The sequence below is a fragment of the Oncorhynchus mykiss genome, chromosome 26 (assembly GCF_013265735.2).
Source record: "Oncorhynchus mykiss isolate Arlee chromosome 26, USDA_OmykA_1.1, whole genome shotgun sequence".
In the NCBI taxonomy this organism is placed as follows: domain Eukaryota; kingdom Metazoa; phylum Chordata; class Actinopteri; order Salmoniformes; family Salmonidae; genus Oncorhynchus; species Oncorhynchus mykiss.
The window spans coordinates 10,689,621-10,707,470 of NC_048590.1; the positions used below are offsets into that span (position 1 = coordinate 10,689,621).

The window sequence follows — 17,850 nt, forward strand, 5'->3', positions numbered from 1 at the left end:
ACATTGCACATTCTTAAAATGAATTGGTGATCCTAACTGACCTAAGACAGGGAATTTTTTACAAGGATTAAATGTCAGGAATTGTGAATAACTGAGTTTAAATGTATTTGGCTAAGGTGTATGTAAACTTCCGACTTCAACTGTATGTTACTCTGTGTGGTCAGGGAGGTGAGGGAAGAACTATGACTAAAAAGGGCAAAAGAGCGAGAACCAAAAAGTCAGGTTGACCCACAACATTTTTCACAGAAGACACTACTGGACTTGTGGGCCTTTAATAAGGTTTGACCCAATATTCTTAATGTACTTTAGTCCCAAAGCTCTCCTGGCCAAGTCAATAATTTTGATAAGCATGAAGGATAATGCCACAAAGTTACAAGTTACAAGCTGAACTGAATTAGTTTCAAAAAGCCTCTCTGGAATTTGTTCCAGTGTCAAATGTTGGAAAATTGGATATCAATGAATCTAAAACTTGTTCACACTAGTGCTCTTCAGAGAATGTATATCTGTATGTTCTTTTGAGATGTAGAAGTACTAAGGAAAGTTTGGATTCATTTTTCAAATTACTCTGAGTAATCAGAGTGCATTAAACCCCAGAAAATCTAACACAAGCAAATGCCAGTATTTTGTGGTCCACACTATGTTCCCTCAGCCCTATGTTCCCTCAGCTCTATGTTCCCTAAACCTATGTTCCCTCAGCCCTTGGAGTCATTAAAACTCGTTTTTAAACCACTCCACACATTACTTGTTAACAAACTATAGTTTTGGCATCAGTACTCACTAAACAAATTTCTATCAAAATGAGCAAAAATGCTTATTGTTATAAGGTTACAAAATGCTGATTATTTTAGCTCCTACATATGTAAGGGTACATATGGGACCTACTGCACATATTCAATCCCTATCATCTTGACCTTTTGTCAATATTTCAGCAGCCCGAATTGCATTTTCTGAGATGTTTTATCTCAGCAACAACTCAAGTAATTTTTATAATGATTGGCTTAAATACACTGTATGTAAAATGATATGACCTATGACCAACTGAAATATTGAACCACACATTTAAAGTAATTTATCTACTACTACTTCGATCCAATTTGGCATAAATAAGCAAGGCCATTGGACCGACAAAGAATTTCAAAAGAATAATGTCCTTGTATATTTCAGGTAATGACCTGGCCTGACCATCACGCTTTTTGAAATGTGATGTGTTACAATAAACATGCATCTGTTATTGATGGTCCTTATTTATTTAATCATGCAACAGTTGATCAACTCACCACCCTTACAAAAATGTATTTGTTGCTGCAAACTTCCTGCAAATTTGGCACAAAATTTTGCCAGAAGTTTGCAAATGTTTGCCACTAGTGGGGAATCTGTGGCAAACCTTTGGCAATAATAATATGTATTGCCACTAGTGGCAAACAGTTCACCAGAAGCCGTTTCAAGACCAGTAAACATTGACAACCAATCATGGGATTTAAAAAATCTGTTGAAAAATGGAAACCAATCTATATAGCTAGCTACCTACCAAAGTTGCCCGGTGAGAGTCTAACTTATTTATTAAGCTTCCTAAAATAACAATGTTAGCTAATTGATGCTTAGTTACCAATGTCATGTTTTATGAGCCTTGTTTGAGTGAAACACATTTTGTTGATACCAGTTTCAATCTGTCAACAATATTGACTGGCTACCGCTTTGCTAGCTAACTTTAGCTATCATGTTTTTTACAATTCATGTGATAGCTAGCTAGCTAACTAATGTTTGCCGAAACACTATTTAGGTGAATAAAGTGTGTTGCTATCTATTAATATCAATATGCATGTAAATATTCTAGTGTCACTGTTCAGTAGCATGTTAGCTAGCACAACAGCTAAAGTTGCAATAATATAAGCTGACTTGACATCAAATCAAAACTTCACTTTTGCAGATGGATACCCTTCCCCTACCCGTGGTGTTGGAAGAGGCTGTATTGGAAGGAGGATGCATCAACACTTTGGAAAGATGTTTGTGGTGCAATAACTCATAACCCCTCTCTTGAGTGACAAATGAGTGTATCATCTTGAAGCTTGATAAGATACATGTATTATTCTCAAAAATGTAGCCCATAGAATCTTTCTTTGTAACAATTAGATATTTTATTGCTTTAAACTAGTATCTAGCTCATCTTGATCATGTACAGTTCCTTCTCTCCTTCTAGAAGCAATCAGTTACAAGGCAAAAAGACAGATTGAGGCCTTCAATCAATCTGAGGACAGAGAAATATGTGCTCATCTGGAAAGGATCTTGCATATGTAGCTTTGAGATGTAAATTAACAATAATTAATTTTGGATAACTCAATTTGATGTTGCTTTTCCTACACCCAAGCCTTACACACCTGCATCAGGAAAAAGAGACAACTACTAGACATCTGTCTTTAATGATGCAGTCCCCAGTCTAGATTTAATATCATAATTAGTTGATTAGTTTGAATCAATTGTACTGAGGCTTGGCTGGAGAAACATCTTGTATAATTTGGCTCTCTAGGAACAGTTGTCCACACATGCAAAGGGAGATTTAGTAGGGCTAAGTCCCAGCTTATGCTAGCTACATTGTTTGTTTATATAGCATTTATACAAGGCAGAAACATTATTTCCTTCATGAGAAATATATACAATGTCAGTTTCCGTGAGAAGCATAGCAACATCAAGGCAACTTTGTAACAGCTGACTATTTAGTATATTTAGTACATTTAGTATGTTTAGTTTAGTTTTATTTGTGAGACGCAAGTTAATTTAAAGTTATATGTCATTTGGTTTATGTAGATACAACATTTAAATGTTGTTAACCCAAAGTAACCAAAAAAACAGATCTAATTTGCATATTCAAACTTTGCAGCAAACAGTAGAAAGTTCACCACAAGTTTCACAGAATTCTTTGCCCGAACTCGCCGCAACAGTTTGCCACAAAACTAATTTTCATGCATGAGCTTGCCACAAATTTGCAGCGAATTGGCCAATGGTTTGGCAGAAGCCTGTTTTTTTGTTAAGGGCAAAATACCTGTGTACATCATGGGTGTGAAGAATATATGCTATGTGAAATATTTCTTATCACATAACATCAAGTTTTTATCTATATTGGCCTTCTCTTCCATTTCACCCCCCCTCTTAAACAGGGGTACATTCTGTGTAATCTCTTGTGGACAGACTATGTAAACATAAATGATACAGTAGATCTGTCATGATACAATGGGATGCGTGAGATAATGAGTAGCATTAGTTCCGGAGCTTTGGACCAATCACTATTTTGCAGATGATAGCATCTTTTGAATTTCGTAAGGGGAGGGAATTTTGGCCTATAGACTTGCCCGTTACTTTCAAAGAGAGTGGGTGGAGCTCTTCATTCTGGTTCCGATCCTTTTTCTATCTATTCTCTTAACACATATGGACCCAGAACTTAATCGAGCATCTGACAAAGTATGCAATACTTTAGTTATGGGTTAAGCAAGATTACATTCTGTGCAGACCCAAAAATACTCAATATTGAGAGAATTTCAAAAATGTTTCTTCCTCTCATTTGGGTTGCTGATCTCGTTTAGAAGATACAACTGAGGGAACATAGAACTGAGGTAACATAGAGCTGAGGGGACATAGGACTGAGAGGAACATTGGGCTGATGGAACATGGGGCTGAGGGAACATAGACATGGTCCCAGTATGTTTGCATTAACATTTAGCACTACCAGAAGAACTGCCAACCCATTGCTGCTCATCATGATCCCGTGCTTGCTTCATGTTCAATCCCAGGTCTGACTTACTGCTAGTTTCCCCTAGATGCAGATCTAGAATCTTCTTCCCTTCCCTTAATCCTAACCCCAATCCTTACCATTAATGAGGAAAATGCAACTAGCGTCTAGATGCAAGCACCTCTTTCTTTGGATGAGATCACCAACAGTTTTTACTTTCTCTTTATTGCTTTTAACCGTCCACCGGGGTTTCCTTGACCTCATCCACCGGTCCTGCGTTGCTAGGTTCCTCAGGGCTCCACCAGTGTTTAAGGTGGGTGTTGAGCCGCTCCAGGATGTCGCTGGTGTGGTTGATGACTAGGGCCAACCAGGCCAGCCCGAAGAAGATCCAGGAAGCCATGAGGATGCTGTACCACTCTGGATAGTACTGGTCGGGATTACTGTCTATAGAACCGAGCAGAAAATGTGAACAAAATATTCAGCAACTCTTGGAAGACAATATAGATTGACTTGACAGACACTTTGTGTTTATTATTAAAACCAAAGTGTTTCAGCCTATAGCCTTCACCAGGGCATAAGGGGAGAAGCAGCACAAATATCAAATCAAATCAAATCAGAAATCAAATCAAATCAAATTTTATTTGTCACATACACATGGTTAGCAGATGTTAATGCGAGTGTAGCGAAATGCTTGTGCTTCTAGTTCCGACAATGCAGTAATAACCAACGAGTAATCTAGCTAACAATTCCAAAACTACTACCTTATACACACAAGTGTAAAGGGATAAAGAATATGTACATAAAGATATATGAATGAGTGATGGTACAGAGCGGCATAGGCAAGATGCAGTAGATGGTATCGAGTACAGTATATACATATGAGATGAGTATGTAAACAAAGTGGCATAGTTTAAAGTGGCTAGTGATACATGTATTGCATAAAGATGCAGTAGATGATATAGAGTACAGTATATACGTATACATATGAGATAAATAATGTAGGGTATGTAAACATTATATTAAGTAGCATTGTTTAAAGTGGCTAGTGATATATTTTACATCAATTCCCATCAATTCCCATTATTAAAGTGGCTGGAGTTGAGTCAGTGTGTTGGCAGCAGCCACTCAATGTTAGTGGTGGCTGTTTAACAGTCTGATGCCCTTGAGATAGAAGCTGTTTTTCAGTCTCTCGGTCACAGCTTTGATGCACCTGTACTGACCTCACCTTCTGGATGATAGCGGGGTGAACAGGCAGTGGCTCGGGTGGTTGTTGTCCTTGATGATATTTATGGCCTTCCTGTGACATCGGGTGGTGTAGGTGTCCTGGAGGGCAGGTAGTTTGCCCCCGGTGATGCGTTGTGCAGACCTCACTACCCTCTGGAGAGCCTTACGGTTGTGGGCGGAGCAGCCCGACAGGATGCTCTCGATTGTGCATCTGTAGAAGTTTGTGAGTGCTTTTGGTGACAAGCCAAATTTCTTCAGCCTCCTGAGGTTGAAGAGGCGCTGCTGCGCCTTCTTCACGATGCTGTCTGTGTGGGTGGACCAATTCAGTTTGTCTGTGATGTGTACGCCGAGGAACTTAAAACGTACTACCCTCTCCACTACTGTTCCATCGATGTGGATAGGGGGGTGTTCCCTCTGCTGTTTCCTGAAGTCCACAATCATCTCCTTTGTTTTGTTGACGTTGAGTGTAAAGTTATTTTCCTGACACCACACTCCGAGGGCCCTCACCTCCTCCCTGTAGGCCATCTCGTCGATGTTGTTACCTACCCTCACCACCTGGGGGTGGCCTGTCAGGAAGTCCAGTACCCAGTTGCACAGGGCGGGGTCGAGACCCAGGGTCTCGAGCTTGATGACGAGTTTGGAGGGTACTATGGTGTTAAATGCTGAGCTGTAGTCGATGAACAGCATTCTCACAAAGGTATTCCTCTTGTCCAGATGGGTTAGGGCAGTGTGCAGTGTGGTTGAGATTGCATCATCTGTGGACCTATTTGGGCGGTAAACAAATTGGAGTGGGTCTAGGGTGTCAGGTAGGGTGGAGGTGATATGGTCCTTGACTAGTCTCTCAAAGCACTTCATGATGACGGCCAGCTCTGTCGGCGTCGGAAGTAGTTATCACGGCCTGACCACCGTGATAAGATGGCATCGTAACCTCATTTGTGTGGTATTTGATAACAACTCTACTGAAGTCATTATCAGAGTTTCTGTCATGTGATTAAGCAAGGTAAAGTAAACATTTTTTTTGCCAAAATGTATTTAGGAATTACATAATAAAATGCTAGTTAAATAATAAATACCACGTTTGTCTGTCAATTTCTTTAGGATTCTTTGAAACAAGCATTTAAGTAAACATGTGTGTGCTAGCGCTAGCTCATAAAACACACAAGTAAGCCCACACACGCATGTCAAAAAAATATCAAACACGTGAAGAACATCTCACATGGAAACATTTCATACGCACATTCCTTCTTTGCCAAGTTAATCCATCCACCTGGCATATCAAGAAAATGATTTAACAGCATGATCATTACACAGGTATTTGTATTCTATGTATTATGGACCCCCATCACTCTTCCTGGGGTCCTGCAAAAAATTAAGACAGTAATATAAACTATATATAAAAACGTATGTGGACACCTGTTTACATTTGTGGATTTGGCTATTACAGCCACACCCGTTGCTGACAGGTTTATAAAATTGAGCACACAGCCATGCAATATCCATGGATAATCATTGGCTGTAGAATGGCCTTACTGAAGAGCTCAGTGACTTTCAACATGGCACCATCATAGGATGCCACCTTTCCAACGAGTCAGTTTGTCTCATTTCTGCCCTGGTAGAGCTGCCCCGGTCAACTGTAAATGCTGTTATTCTGAAGTGGAAACATCTAGGAGCAACAACGTCTCAGCCGCAAAGTGGTAGGCCACACAAGCTCCAGCGAGTGCTGAAGTGCGTATCGCGTAAAAATCGTCTGCCCTAAGTTGCAACACTAACGAGTTCCAAACAGCCTCTGGAAGCAACTTCAGCACAAGAACTGTTCGTCTGGAGCTTCAAGAAATGGGTTTCCATGGCTGAACAGCCGCACACAAGCCTAAGATCACCATGCGAAATGCCAAGCATCAGCTGGAGTGGTGTAAAGCATACCGCAATTGGACTCTGGAGCAGTGGAAATGCGTTCTCTGGAGGGACAAATCTGGGTTTGGCGAATGCCAAGAGAATGCTACCTGCCCCAATCCATAGTGTCAACTGTAAAAGTTTGGTGGAGGAGGAATAATGGTCTAGGTCTGTTTTTCATTGGCTGAGGCTAGGCCCCTTAGTTCCAGTGAAGGGAAATATTTTCCAACTTTGTAGCAACAGTTTGAGGAAGGCCCTTTTCTGTTTCAGCATGACAAATCCCAAATGCACAAAGCGAGATCCATACAGGAACGGTTTGTTGAGATCGATGTGGAAAAACTTGACTGGCCTGCACAGAGCCTTGACATCAACCCCATCGAACACTTTTGGGATGAATTGGAATGCCGACTGCGAGCCAGGCCTAGTCGCCCAACATCAGTACCGACCTCACTAATGGTCTTGTCGCTGAATGGAAGAGAGTCCCTTCAAAAAAACAAAAAAACAGCCTAACCAGCTCTGCTAGTGCTGGTATGATCCAAATCCAAGATGGCAGCATGTCAAGTCGTTTGTCTGTGACTAGTACATTTTAACCTACTAATAACCTATTTATTTATGGTTGAGTAACTTCCTTGTTGTGTAGTGCAAACTATTTTGTTTTTGCTGGTGTAAAGATCACGGGTCTCTCTCAACTCGGAACTTCATTACTTGAAGTTTACCAAAGTAACCCTATCTCTGGCTGAGTTCCTTCTTCATCCGCGGAGTGTCTCGTCCAAGCGGCTCCTTTTTGCTCTTCGCCTAGCTGTCAGTGGCAGCTCAACAATCCCCAACCTGTTCTCTCCATCGACCTCAAGACCCAATCTACTCACACGCGCAAATACTCACATTCAGACTCATACATACACGCTGTCCCTCTCTCCCCGTACCTTCGTTGGCCTCTATTTTTTACATTTGTCAGAGAAAATGACAATTTTCGTGGTATTGCGTTGTGCACTGACTTTACTGAACTCTGGAGAAAACGAACATTGTCGCTGGGTGAGTACATCTGACAATGTGCTCTCCCGTCCATTAGACATTTTGTCTGCAGGAACTCGTTTTTTTTTTACTCGGTCCACTCGTCCAAGTGCAGATGTATTTGTGGCATGATGTGAACAGTACGAATTTGCGTCACTACCAAAGTCTAATGGTTTTAAATGACTGTTTTGTATTGTCTGGAAACTCACTTGTAGAATTTGCTTGCATTAGGTCTCTTAAAAAAGAGAAGCCATGCAAGGTTATTAAACAGAGGTGCTTAGTTATTATTTTTTTGTTGATATCAGGTAACGTTCAACCTAACCCTGGCCCTAATATGCAATGTCTTCAAACCCCCTCTGATTTTAAATCAAGATCTGGTTTTGGTATTTTTCATTTAAATGTACGCAACCTGTTTTCAAAAATTGATGCGGTTAGGATTTGGGCTAAATCAACTGATGCTGATGTAATTGTGTTTTCGGAAACATGGCTCAGCAAGCCTGTTTTTGTAAGGATATTTGTACAAGTGGTTACAATGTTTAGCGCACTGATCGAGTTAAGAAAGGTGGGGGTGTGGCTATATATGTAAAAACTCAATTCCCTGTAAGTGTGGCAAAGTCTGAAACTATTTGTAAACATTTGGAGTTTCTTGCTTTGAATGTTCATCATGTTCTGATGCTGATTGGCTTATTTTTAGGCAGTTACGAATCAAGTGTTATTTTCTTCTCAGGAAGGCCAAGTCTGAATAGAAAGTTTTGGAAGGCTATTAAGTATATGTCTGGTAACAGTAATGTTAATGAATTACCATCATGTGTTTTGAAGGACTCTGTTGCTGTATATGACAAAACTGAAATGCTGAATTGTTTCAATGAGCAATCTGTATCATCTGGTAGGCTGTTTGATTCAGTGTCCTCTGTCTCTGTACAACCCTGTGTGGATGAACCAGTGAGAGCTGGTCAAACGTTTAGCTTTTTGCCATTCTCAGTGCAGGTGGTACATAAAGCCCTGAAATCATTATATCAGAGAAAGACTGCAGGTCCTGATCTTTTGGATCCCTGCTTTTTAAATCTGGCAGCTGATTTCATAGCTGAACCACTTAATCTAACCCTGGAATGTAATGAAATTCTGAAAATCTGGAAATCAGCATTTGTCCTACTACTTTTAAAAGGGGGAGATCCAACTCTTTTAAATAATTATAGGCCAATCTCAAAGCTGTCACCCCTGGTGAAAATACTTGAAACCCTTGTGAGTGAACAGCTAAAATAGTTTTTATTTACTAACTCTATTTTATCAATGTACCAATCAGGCTTCAGGAAGAAGCATAGCACAATTACAGCAGCCATGAAGGTTTTAAATAATATCACTGAAGCCCTTGACAAAAACAGCACTGTGTCTCACTTTTTATTGATCTTTAAGGCTTTTGATACAGGCAGAGATTGTCGAGTGTAGGTCTTTCAGAGCATGCAGTTGCATGGTTTGCTAACTATCTGTCTGATAGAACTCAGTGCAATCAATTTGATGGGCTTATGTCTGTTAAATTGTCTGTCTTTCATGGTGTGCCCCAAGGCTCTGTACTTGGTCCTCTCTTATTCACTATTTATATAAATGATTTAGACAAAAATGTCCAAAATGCGCAACTTCATTTTTATGCTGATGATACTGTTATTTACTGTTGTGCATCATCTCTTACAAAAGCCATACAGAACTTGCAAACTGCTTTTTATACTGTTCAACATACCTTGTGTCAATTGAAGCTTATCCTCAATACTGACAAAACTAAACTAATGGTGTTTTCTAAAGCAAGAAATAGACCTCTGAACCTTTCTCCTATTACTATCTGTCAGGGCAAGGAGATTGAGGTTGTAACCTCATATACAGTACCTTGCGAAAGTATTCGGCCCCCTTGAACTTTGCGACCTTTTGCCACATTTCAGGCTTCAAACATAAAAATATAAAACTGTATTTTTTTGTGAAGAATCAACAACAAGTGGGACACAATCATGAAGTGTAACGACATTTATTGGATATTTCAAACTTTTTTAACAAATCAAAAACTGAAAAATTGGGCGTGCAAAATTATTCAGCCCCTTTACTTTCAGTGCAGCAAACTCTCTCCAGAAGTTCAGTGAGGATCTCTGAATGATCCAATGTTGACCTAAATGACTAATGATGATAAATACAATCCACCTGTGTGTAATCAAGTCTCCGTATAAATGCACCTGCACTGTGATAGTCTCAGAGGTCCGTTAAAAGCGCAGAGAGCATCATGAAGAACAAGGAACACACCAGGCAGGTCTGAGATACTGTTGTGAAGAAGTTCAAAGCCGGATTTGGATACAAAAAGATTTCCCAAGCTTTAAACATCCCAAGGAGCACTGTGCAAGCGATAATATTGAAATGGAAGGAGTATCAGACCACTGCAAATCTACCAAGACCTGGCCGTCCCTCTAAACTTTCAGCTCATACAAGGAGAAGACTGATCAGAGATGCAGCCAAGAGGCCCATGATCACTCTGGATGAACTGCAGAGATCTACAGCTGAGGTGGGAGACTCTGTCCATAGGACAACAATCAGTCGTATATTGCACAAATCTGACCTTTATGGAAGAGTGGCAAGAAGAAAGCCATTTCTTAAAGATATCCATAAAAAGTGTAGTTTAAAGTTTGCCACAAGCCACCTGAGAGACACACCAAACATGTGGAAGAAGGTGCTCTGGTCAGATGAAACCAAAATTGAACTTTTTGGCAACAATGCAAAACGTTATGTTTGGCGTAAAAGCAACACAGCTCATTACCTTGAACACACCATCCCCACTGTCAAACATGGTGGTGGCAGCATCATGGTTTGGGCCTGCTTTTCTTCAGCAGGGACAGGGAAGATGGTTAAAATTGATGGGAAGATGGATGGAGCCAAATACAGGACCATTCTGGAAGAAAACCTGATGGAGTCTGCAAAAGACCTGAGACTGGGACGGAGATTTGTCTTCCAACAAGACAATGATCCAAAACATAAAGCAAAATCTACAATGGAATGGTTCAAAAATAAACATATCCAGGTGTTAGAATGGCCAAGTCAAAGTCCAGACCTGAATCCAATCGAGAATCTGTGGAAAGAACTGAAAACTGCTGTTCACAAATGCTCTCCATCCAACCTCACTGAGCTCGAGCTGTTTTGCAAGGAGGAATGGGAAAAACTTCAGTCTCTCGATGTGCAAAACTGATAGACATACCCCAAGCGACTTACAGCTATAATCGCAGCAAAAGGTGGCGCTACAAAGTATTAACTTAAGGGGGCTGAATAATTTTGCACGCCCAATTTTTCAGTTTTTGATTTGTTAAAAAAGTTTGAAATATCCAATAAATGTCGTTCCACTTCATGATTGTGTCCCACTTGTTGTTGATTCTTCACAAAAAAATACAGTTTTATATCTTTATGTTTGAAGCCTGAAATGTGGCAAAAGGTCGCAAAGTTCAAGGGGGCCGAATACTTTCGCAAGGCACTGTAAATATCTTGGAATTTTAATTGATGACGGCCTCTCTTTTAAATCGCATATTCAATAACTTACAAAAAAATTGAAGCTGAAATTGGGATTTTATTTGAGGAATAAGGCCTGTTTTTCTTTTGAAGCCAGAACGAGGCTAGTATCAGCTACATTTATGCCTTTACTAGACTATGGGGATATTTTATATATGAATGCTTCCGTTCAGTGTTTGAGATCAATTGACACCCTTTACCATGGCACATTGAGATTCATTTTAAAACTGCAAAACCCTTACGCACCACTGCACTTTGTATACCAGGGTTAGCTAGCCTTCTCTGGTCACTCTTAGGCTCAGGCACTGGTATACTTTTATTTACAAAGCCATTTTGGGTTTACTACCATTTTATTTGGGCATTTGTATTGTTCAGAAATGTGGTGGGTACTCTCTTCGTTCGCTGGACTTTATCCTGCTAACTGTTCCAAATGTCTGAACTGAATTTGGTAAAAGGGCTTTTACTGTATTTACTCTGCGCCATCGTCTTGGAATGCCTTACAAAATACTTTTAAACTGGAAGAACTTGTCACGATTGGTATTTTTAAATCACTGATGAATGAGCTTGAGACTGATTCCCTGACCTGTCAATGTTTTAAATTTTGTTATACTCTTTTGAATTCTATGGTTTTTACTAGATTACTTGTAGTTTTTCATGTTGTTTGTATGTAATTGTTGTAATGACTTGGTGCTGCCTATCTTGGCCAGGACCCTCTTGAAAAAGAGATTTTAAATCTCAATGAGCCCTTCCTGATAAAAATAGTGTGAGTATGGTCAGTTAACTTGCGTGCTTGACTGCCGTTGTGAGGTCAGAACGTTTGGATCAACCCTACTCATCAGCCACACTGGACACAGTGTGCTCTCTGAACGTTCTGAATTTACGAATGGACAATTTGACATCATAGTTGCAGTCACCAACGCTCTGGATAACATAACAGCCTAACCAGCTCTGCTAGGGCGGGTAATATTCAGTGAGCTGTTCTCTCATTTGTGTCTGGAGGAACAGTGGGGAGAACAAGTATTTGATACACTGCCTATTTTGCAGGTTTTCCTACTTACAAAGCATGTAGAGGTCTGTAATTTTTTATCATAGGTACACTTCAACTGTGAGAGACGGAATCTAAAACAAAAATCCAGAAAATCACATTGTATGATTTTTAGGTAATTAATTTGCATTTTATTGCATGACATAAGTATTTGATACATCATAAAAGCAGAACTTAATATTTGGTACAGAAACCTTTGTTTGCAACTACAGAGATCATACGTTTCCTGTAGTTCTTGACCAGGTTTGCACACACTGCAGCAGGGATTTTGGCCCACTCCTCCATAAAGACCTTCTCCAGATCCTTCAGTTTTCGGGGCTGTCGCTGGGCAATACGGACTTTCAGCTCCCTCCAAAGATTTTCTATTGGGTTCAGGTCTGGAGGCTGGCTAGGCCACTCCAGGACCTTGAGATGCTTCTTACGGAGCCACTCCTTAGTTGCCCTGGCTGTGTGTTTCGGGTCATTGTCATGCTGGAAGACCCAGCCACGACCCATCTTCAATGCTCTTACTGAAGGAAGAAGGTTGTTGGCCAAGATCTCGCGATACATGGCCCCATCCACCCTCCCCTCAATACGGTGCAGTCGTCCTGTCCCCTTTGCAGAAAAGCATCCCCAAAGAATGATGTTTCCACCTCCATGTTTCACGGTTGGGATGGTGTTCTTGGGGTTGTACTCATCCTTCTTCTTCCTCCAAACACTGTGAATGGAGTTTAGACCAAAAAGCTCTATTTTTGTCTCATCAGACCACATGACCTTCTCCCATTCCTCCTCTGGATCATCCAGATGGTCATTGGCACCCTTTACCATTCAGACGGGCCTGGACATACGCTGGCTTGAGCAGGGGAACCTTGCGTGCACTGCAGGATTTTAATCCATGACGGCGTAGTATGTTACTAATGGTTTTCTTTGAAACTGTGGTCCCAGCTCTCTTCAGGTCATTGACCAGGTCTTGCCGTGTAGTTCTGGGCTGATCCCCTCACCTTCCTCATGATCATTGATGCCCCACAAGGTAAGATCTTGCATGGAGCCCCAGACCGAGGATGATTGACCGTCAACTTGAACTTCTTCCATTTTCTAATAATTGCGCCAACAGTTGTTGCCTTCTCACCAAGCTGCTTGCCTATTGTCCTGTAGCCCATCCCAGCCTTGTGCAGGTCTACAATTTTATCCCTGATGTCCTTACACAGCTCGCTGGTCTTGGCCATTGTGGAGAGGTTGGAGTCTGTTTGATTGAGTGTGTGGACAGGTGTCTTTTATACAGGTAATGAGTTCAAACAGGTGCAGTTAATACAGGTAATGAGTGGAGAACAGGAGGGCTAACTAAACTAACAGGTCTGTGAGAGCCGGAATTCTTACTGGTTGGTAGGTATTCAAATACTTATGTCATGCAATAAAATGCAAATTATTTACTTAAAAATCATACAATTTGATATTCTGGATTTTTGTTTTAGATTCCGTCTCTCACAGTTGAAGTGTACCTATGATAAATTACAGACCTCTACATGCTTTGTAAGTAGGAAAATCTGCAAAATCATCAGTGTACCAAATACTTGTTCTCCCCACTGAAGCTAGCAAGTTAGCTTGGGTGCCTGACTGCTGTTGTTAGTTCAGAACACTCAGATCAACCCTTAAGGAGATGGGTGGTGCTAAAGCTTAAGAGGGTGTTAAACAATGCTGAATGGGTGTAGACAAAGAAGAGCTGTCCAGTAGGTACCAAAACATTCAAAGGTCTTTTTCTCAAAAGTGATATTACAAGTTTATCAATTTTCAAAGCATAATTACTTTCCCATTGTTCCTCACCTGTAATGTATGATATAGCATCTAATATAAAAAACACAATTTCAAAAATTAACTGATTTGAGCCGGTTGGTCACATATTATAATACAATTTAAATAAATAAATACATTTTACAACAGATTTCACAATACAGTAAGTGTGTGCCCTCTGGCCAATACTCTACTACAACACACAATCAGGTGTACGTGTGTGTATAGTTTGCATGGGTGTGTTTGCACCTGTGTGTGTGACACTTCACAGTTCTAACTGTTCCATAAGGTGTATTTTTATCAGTTTTTTAAAAATCAGATTTTACTGCTTGAGTGAGTTACTTTATGTACAATAGAGTTCCATGTAGCCATGTCTCTGTGTAGTACTCTGTGCATCCCATAGTCTGTTCTGGAATTTGGGAGATTGAAGAGACCCCCTGCTGCAAGTCTTGTTGGGTATGATGGGTGTGTGCTAGTATTTTAAACATACAGCTAGGTGCGTTCAACATGTTAATACTTCATACAAAAACAAGTAGTGATGAAGTCAATCTGTCCTCTACTTTAAGCCATGAGTGATTGACATGTATATTATTAATGTTAACTCTACCTGTATATTTAAGGGACAGCTATGCTTGTAATTTTCCTAAGTCCCTCTTTGTGGCACCTGACCACACGACTTGGCATCAGTCCAGATGCGACAAAACTAGGGCCTGTAGGACCTGCCTTGATGACATTGCTGTTAAGAATGAAGAGCAGCGCTTTATCATGGACAAACCTCTCCCCATCTTAGCTACTGTTGCATCAATATGTTTGAGTATAACAATTTACAATCCAGGGTTACTCCAAGTAGTTTAGTCTCCTAAACTTGTTCAATTTCCACCTTATTAATTACACGATTTAGTTGGGGTTTAGGGTTTAGTGAATGATTTGTCCCAAATGAAATGCTTTTAGTTTTTTAAATATTTAGGACTGACTTATTTCTTGCCACTCATTCTGAAACTGACTACAGGTCATTGTTAAGTGTTGCAGTGATTTTACTCGTTGTAGTAGCTGACGTGTATAATGTTGAGTCATCCACAGTCAAAAGGTTGGACACACCTACTCATTCAAGGTTTTCATTTATTTCATCAAAACTATGAAATAACACATATGGAATCATGTAGTAACCAAAAAAAGAGTTAAACGAATCAATATCTATTTTGTATTTGAGATTATTCAAAGTAGCCAACCTTTGCCTTGATGACAGCTTTGGACACTCTTGGCATTTTCTCAACCAGCTTCACCTGGAATGCTTTTCCAACAGTCTTGAAGGAGTTCCTACATATATGCTGAGCACTTGGCTGCTTTTCTTTCACTCTGCAGTCCAACTCATCCCAAACCATCTCAATTGGGTTTGTCACTCGTTTTGCCCATTTAATGTTAAATTGAACAGTAACTGAATGCCTCGATGCCTGTCTGCCTGCTTTATATAGCAAGCCACAGTCACATGACTCACTGTCTGTAGGAGCAATCCATTTTCGTGAACCAAATAAACTGTCCGGTGAGTGTATACAGTATGTATGTACACTACCTGGATTTCTGCATAAATTGGTCATACAATTTGATCGGATCTTCATCTAAGTCATAACAATAAACAAATACTTTCTGCTTAAACTAATAACACACAAACATTTATACATTTTCATGTCTTTATTGAACACTGTGTAAACATTCACAGTGCATGGTGGGAAAAGTATGTGAACCCTTGGATTTAATAACTGGTTGACACTCCTTTGACAGCAATAACCTTAACAAATTGTTTTCTGTAGTTGCGGATCAGACCTGCACAACAGTCAGGAGGAATTTTGGACCATTCCCCTTTACAAAACTGTTTCAGTTCAGCAATATTCTTGGGATGTATGGTGTGAACTGCTCGAGGTCATGCAACAGCATCTCAATCGGGTTGAGGTCAGGACTCTGACTGTGCCACTCCAGAAGGCATATTGTCTTCGGTTGAAGCCATTCTGTTGTTGATTTACTTCTTGGGTCATTGTCCTGTTGCATCACCCAACTTCTGGGGGATTTCCTGTTCAGCTTCAATTGGCAGACAGCCTCACATTCTCCTGCAAAATGTCTTGATAAACCTGGGAATTCATTTTTTCCGTCAATGATAGCAAGCTGTCCAGGCCCTGAGGCAGCAAAGCAGCCCAAAACCATGATAGTCCGTCCACCATAGTTTACAGTTGAGATGAGGTTTTGATGTTGGTGTGCTGTGTCTTTTTTTGTCCGCACATAATGTTGTGTGTTCCTTCCAAACAACACAACTTTAGTTTCATCTGTCCACAGAACATTTTGTCAGTAGCGCTGTGTAACATCCAGGTGCTCTTTTGTGAACTTCAGATGTGCAGCAATGTTTTTTTGGACAGCAGTGGCTTCTGAACACTATTCTTGTTTAGTGTTTTACATATCGTAGACTTTTTTATTTATTTATTTTAGCTTTATTTAACCAGGTAGGCAAGTTGAGAACAAGTTCTCATTTACAATTGCGACCTGGCCAAGATAAAGCAAAGCAGTTCGACAGATACAACGACACTGAGTTACACATGGAGTAAAACAAACATACAGTCAATAATACAGTATAAACAAGTCTATATACAATGTGAGCAAATGAGGTGAGAAGGGAGGTAAAGGCAAAAAAGGCCATGGTGGCAAGGTAAATACAATATAGCAAGTAAAACACTGGAATGGTAGTTTTGCAATGGAAGAATGTGCAAAGTAGAAATAAAAATAATGGGGTGCAAAGGAGCAAAATAAATAAATAAATTAAATACAGTTGGGAAAGAGGTAGTTGTTTGGGCTAAATTATAGGTGGGCTATGTACAGGTGCAGTAATCTGTGAGCTGCTCTGACAGTTGGTGCTTAAAGCTAGTGAGGGAGATAAGTGTTTCCAGTTTCAGAGATTTTTGTAGTTCGTTCCAGTCATTGGCAGCAGAGAACTGGAAAGAGTGGCAGCCAAAGAAATAATTTGTTTTGGGGGTGACTAGAGAGATATACCTGCTGGAGCATGTGCTACAGGTGGGAGATGCTATGGTGACCAGCGAGCTGAGAAGGGGGGACTTTACCTAGCAGGGTCTTGTAGATGACATGGAGCCAGTGGGTTTGGCGACGAGTATGAAGCGAGGGCCAGCCAACGAGAGCGTACAGGTCGCAATGGTGGGTAGTATATGGGGCTTTGGTGACAAAACGGATTGCACTGTGATAGACTGCATCCAATTTGTTGAGTAGGGTATTGGAGGCTATTTTGTAAATGACATCGCCAAAGTCGAGGATTGGTAGGATGGTCAGTTTTACAAGGGTATGTTTGGCAGCATGAGTGAAGGATGCTTTGTTGCAAAATAGGAAGCCAATTCTAGATTTAACTTTGGATTGGAGATGTTTGATATGGGTCTGGAAGGAGAGTTTACAGTCTAACCAGACACCTAAGTATTTGTAGTTGTCCACGTATTCTAAGTCAGAGCCGTCCAGAGTAGTGATGTTGGACAGGCGGGTAGGTGCAGGTAGCGATCGGTTGAAGAGCATGCTTTTAGTTTTACTTGTATTTAAGAGCAATTGGAGGCCACGGAAGGAGAGTTGTATGGCATTGAAGCTTGCCTGGAGGGTTGTTAACACAGTGTCCAAAGAA

General features: G+C 40.5%; 1 protein-coding gene across 1 annotated transcript in view; it reads right to left on the bottom strand.

Annotated features, from left to right (window-relative positions):
* Positions 1-3,953: 3,953 nt before the first annotated feature.
* kcnk17 (potassium channel, subfamily K, member 17) overlaps positions 3,954-17,850 on the bottom strand; it is a 40,365-nt gene continuing 26,468 nt past the window's right edge. Inside the window, exon 5 of the mRNA XM_021585498.1 lies at positions 3,954-4,165. Within this exon, the coding sequence (XP_021441173.1) occupies positions 3,954-4,165 (212 nt within the window). The remainder of the gene's footprint in view (positions 4,166-17,850) is intronic.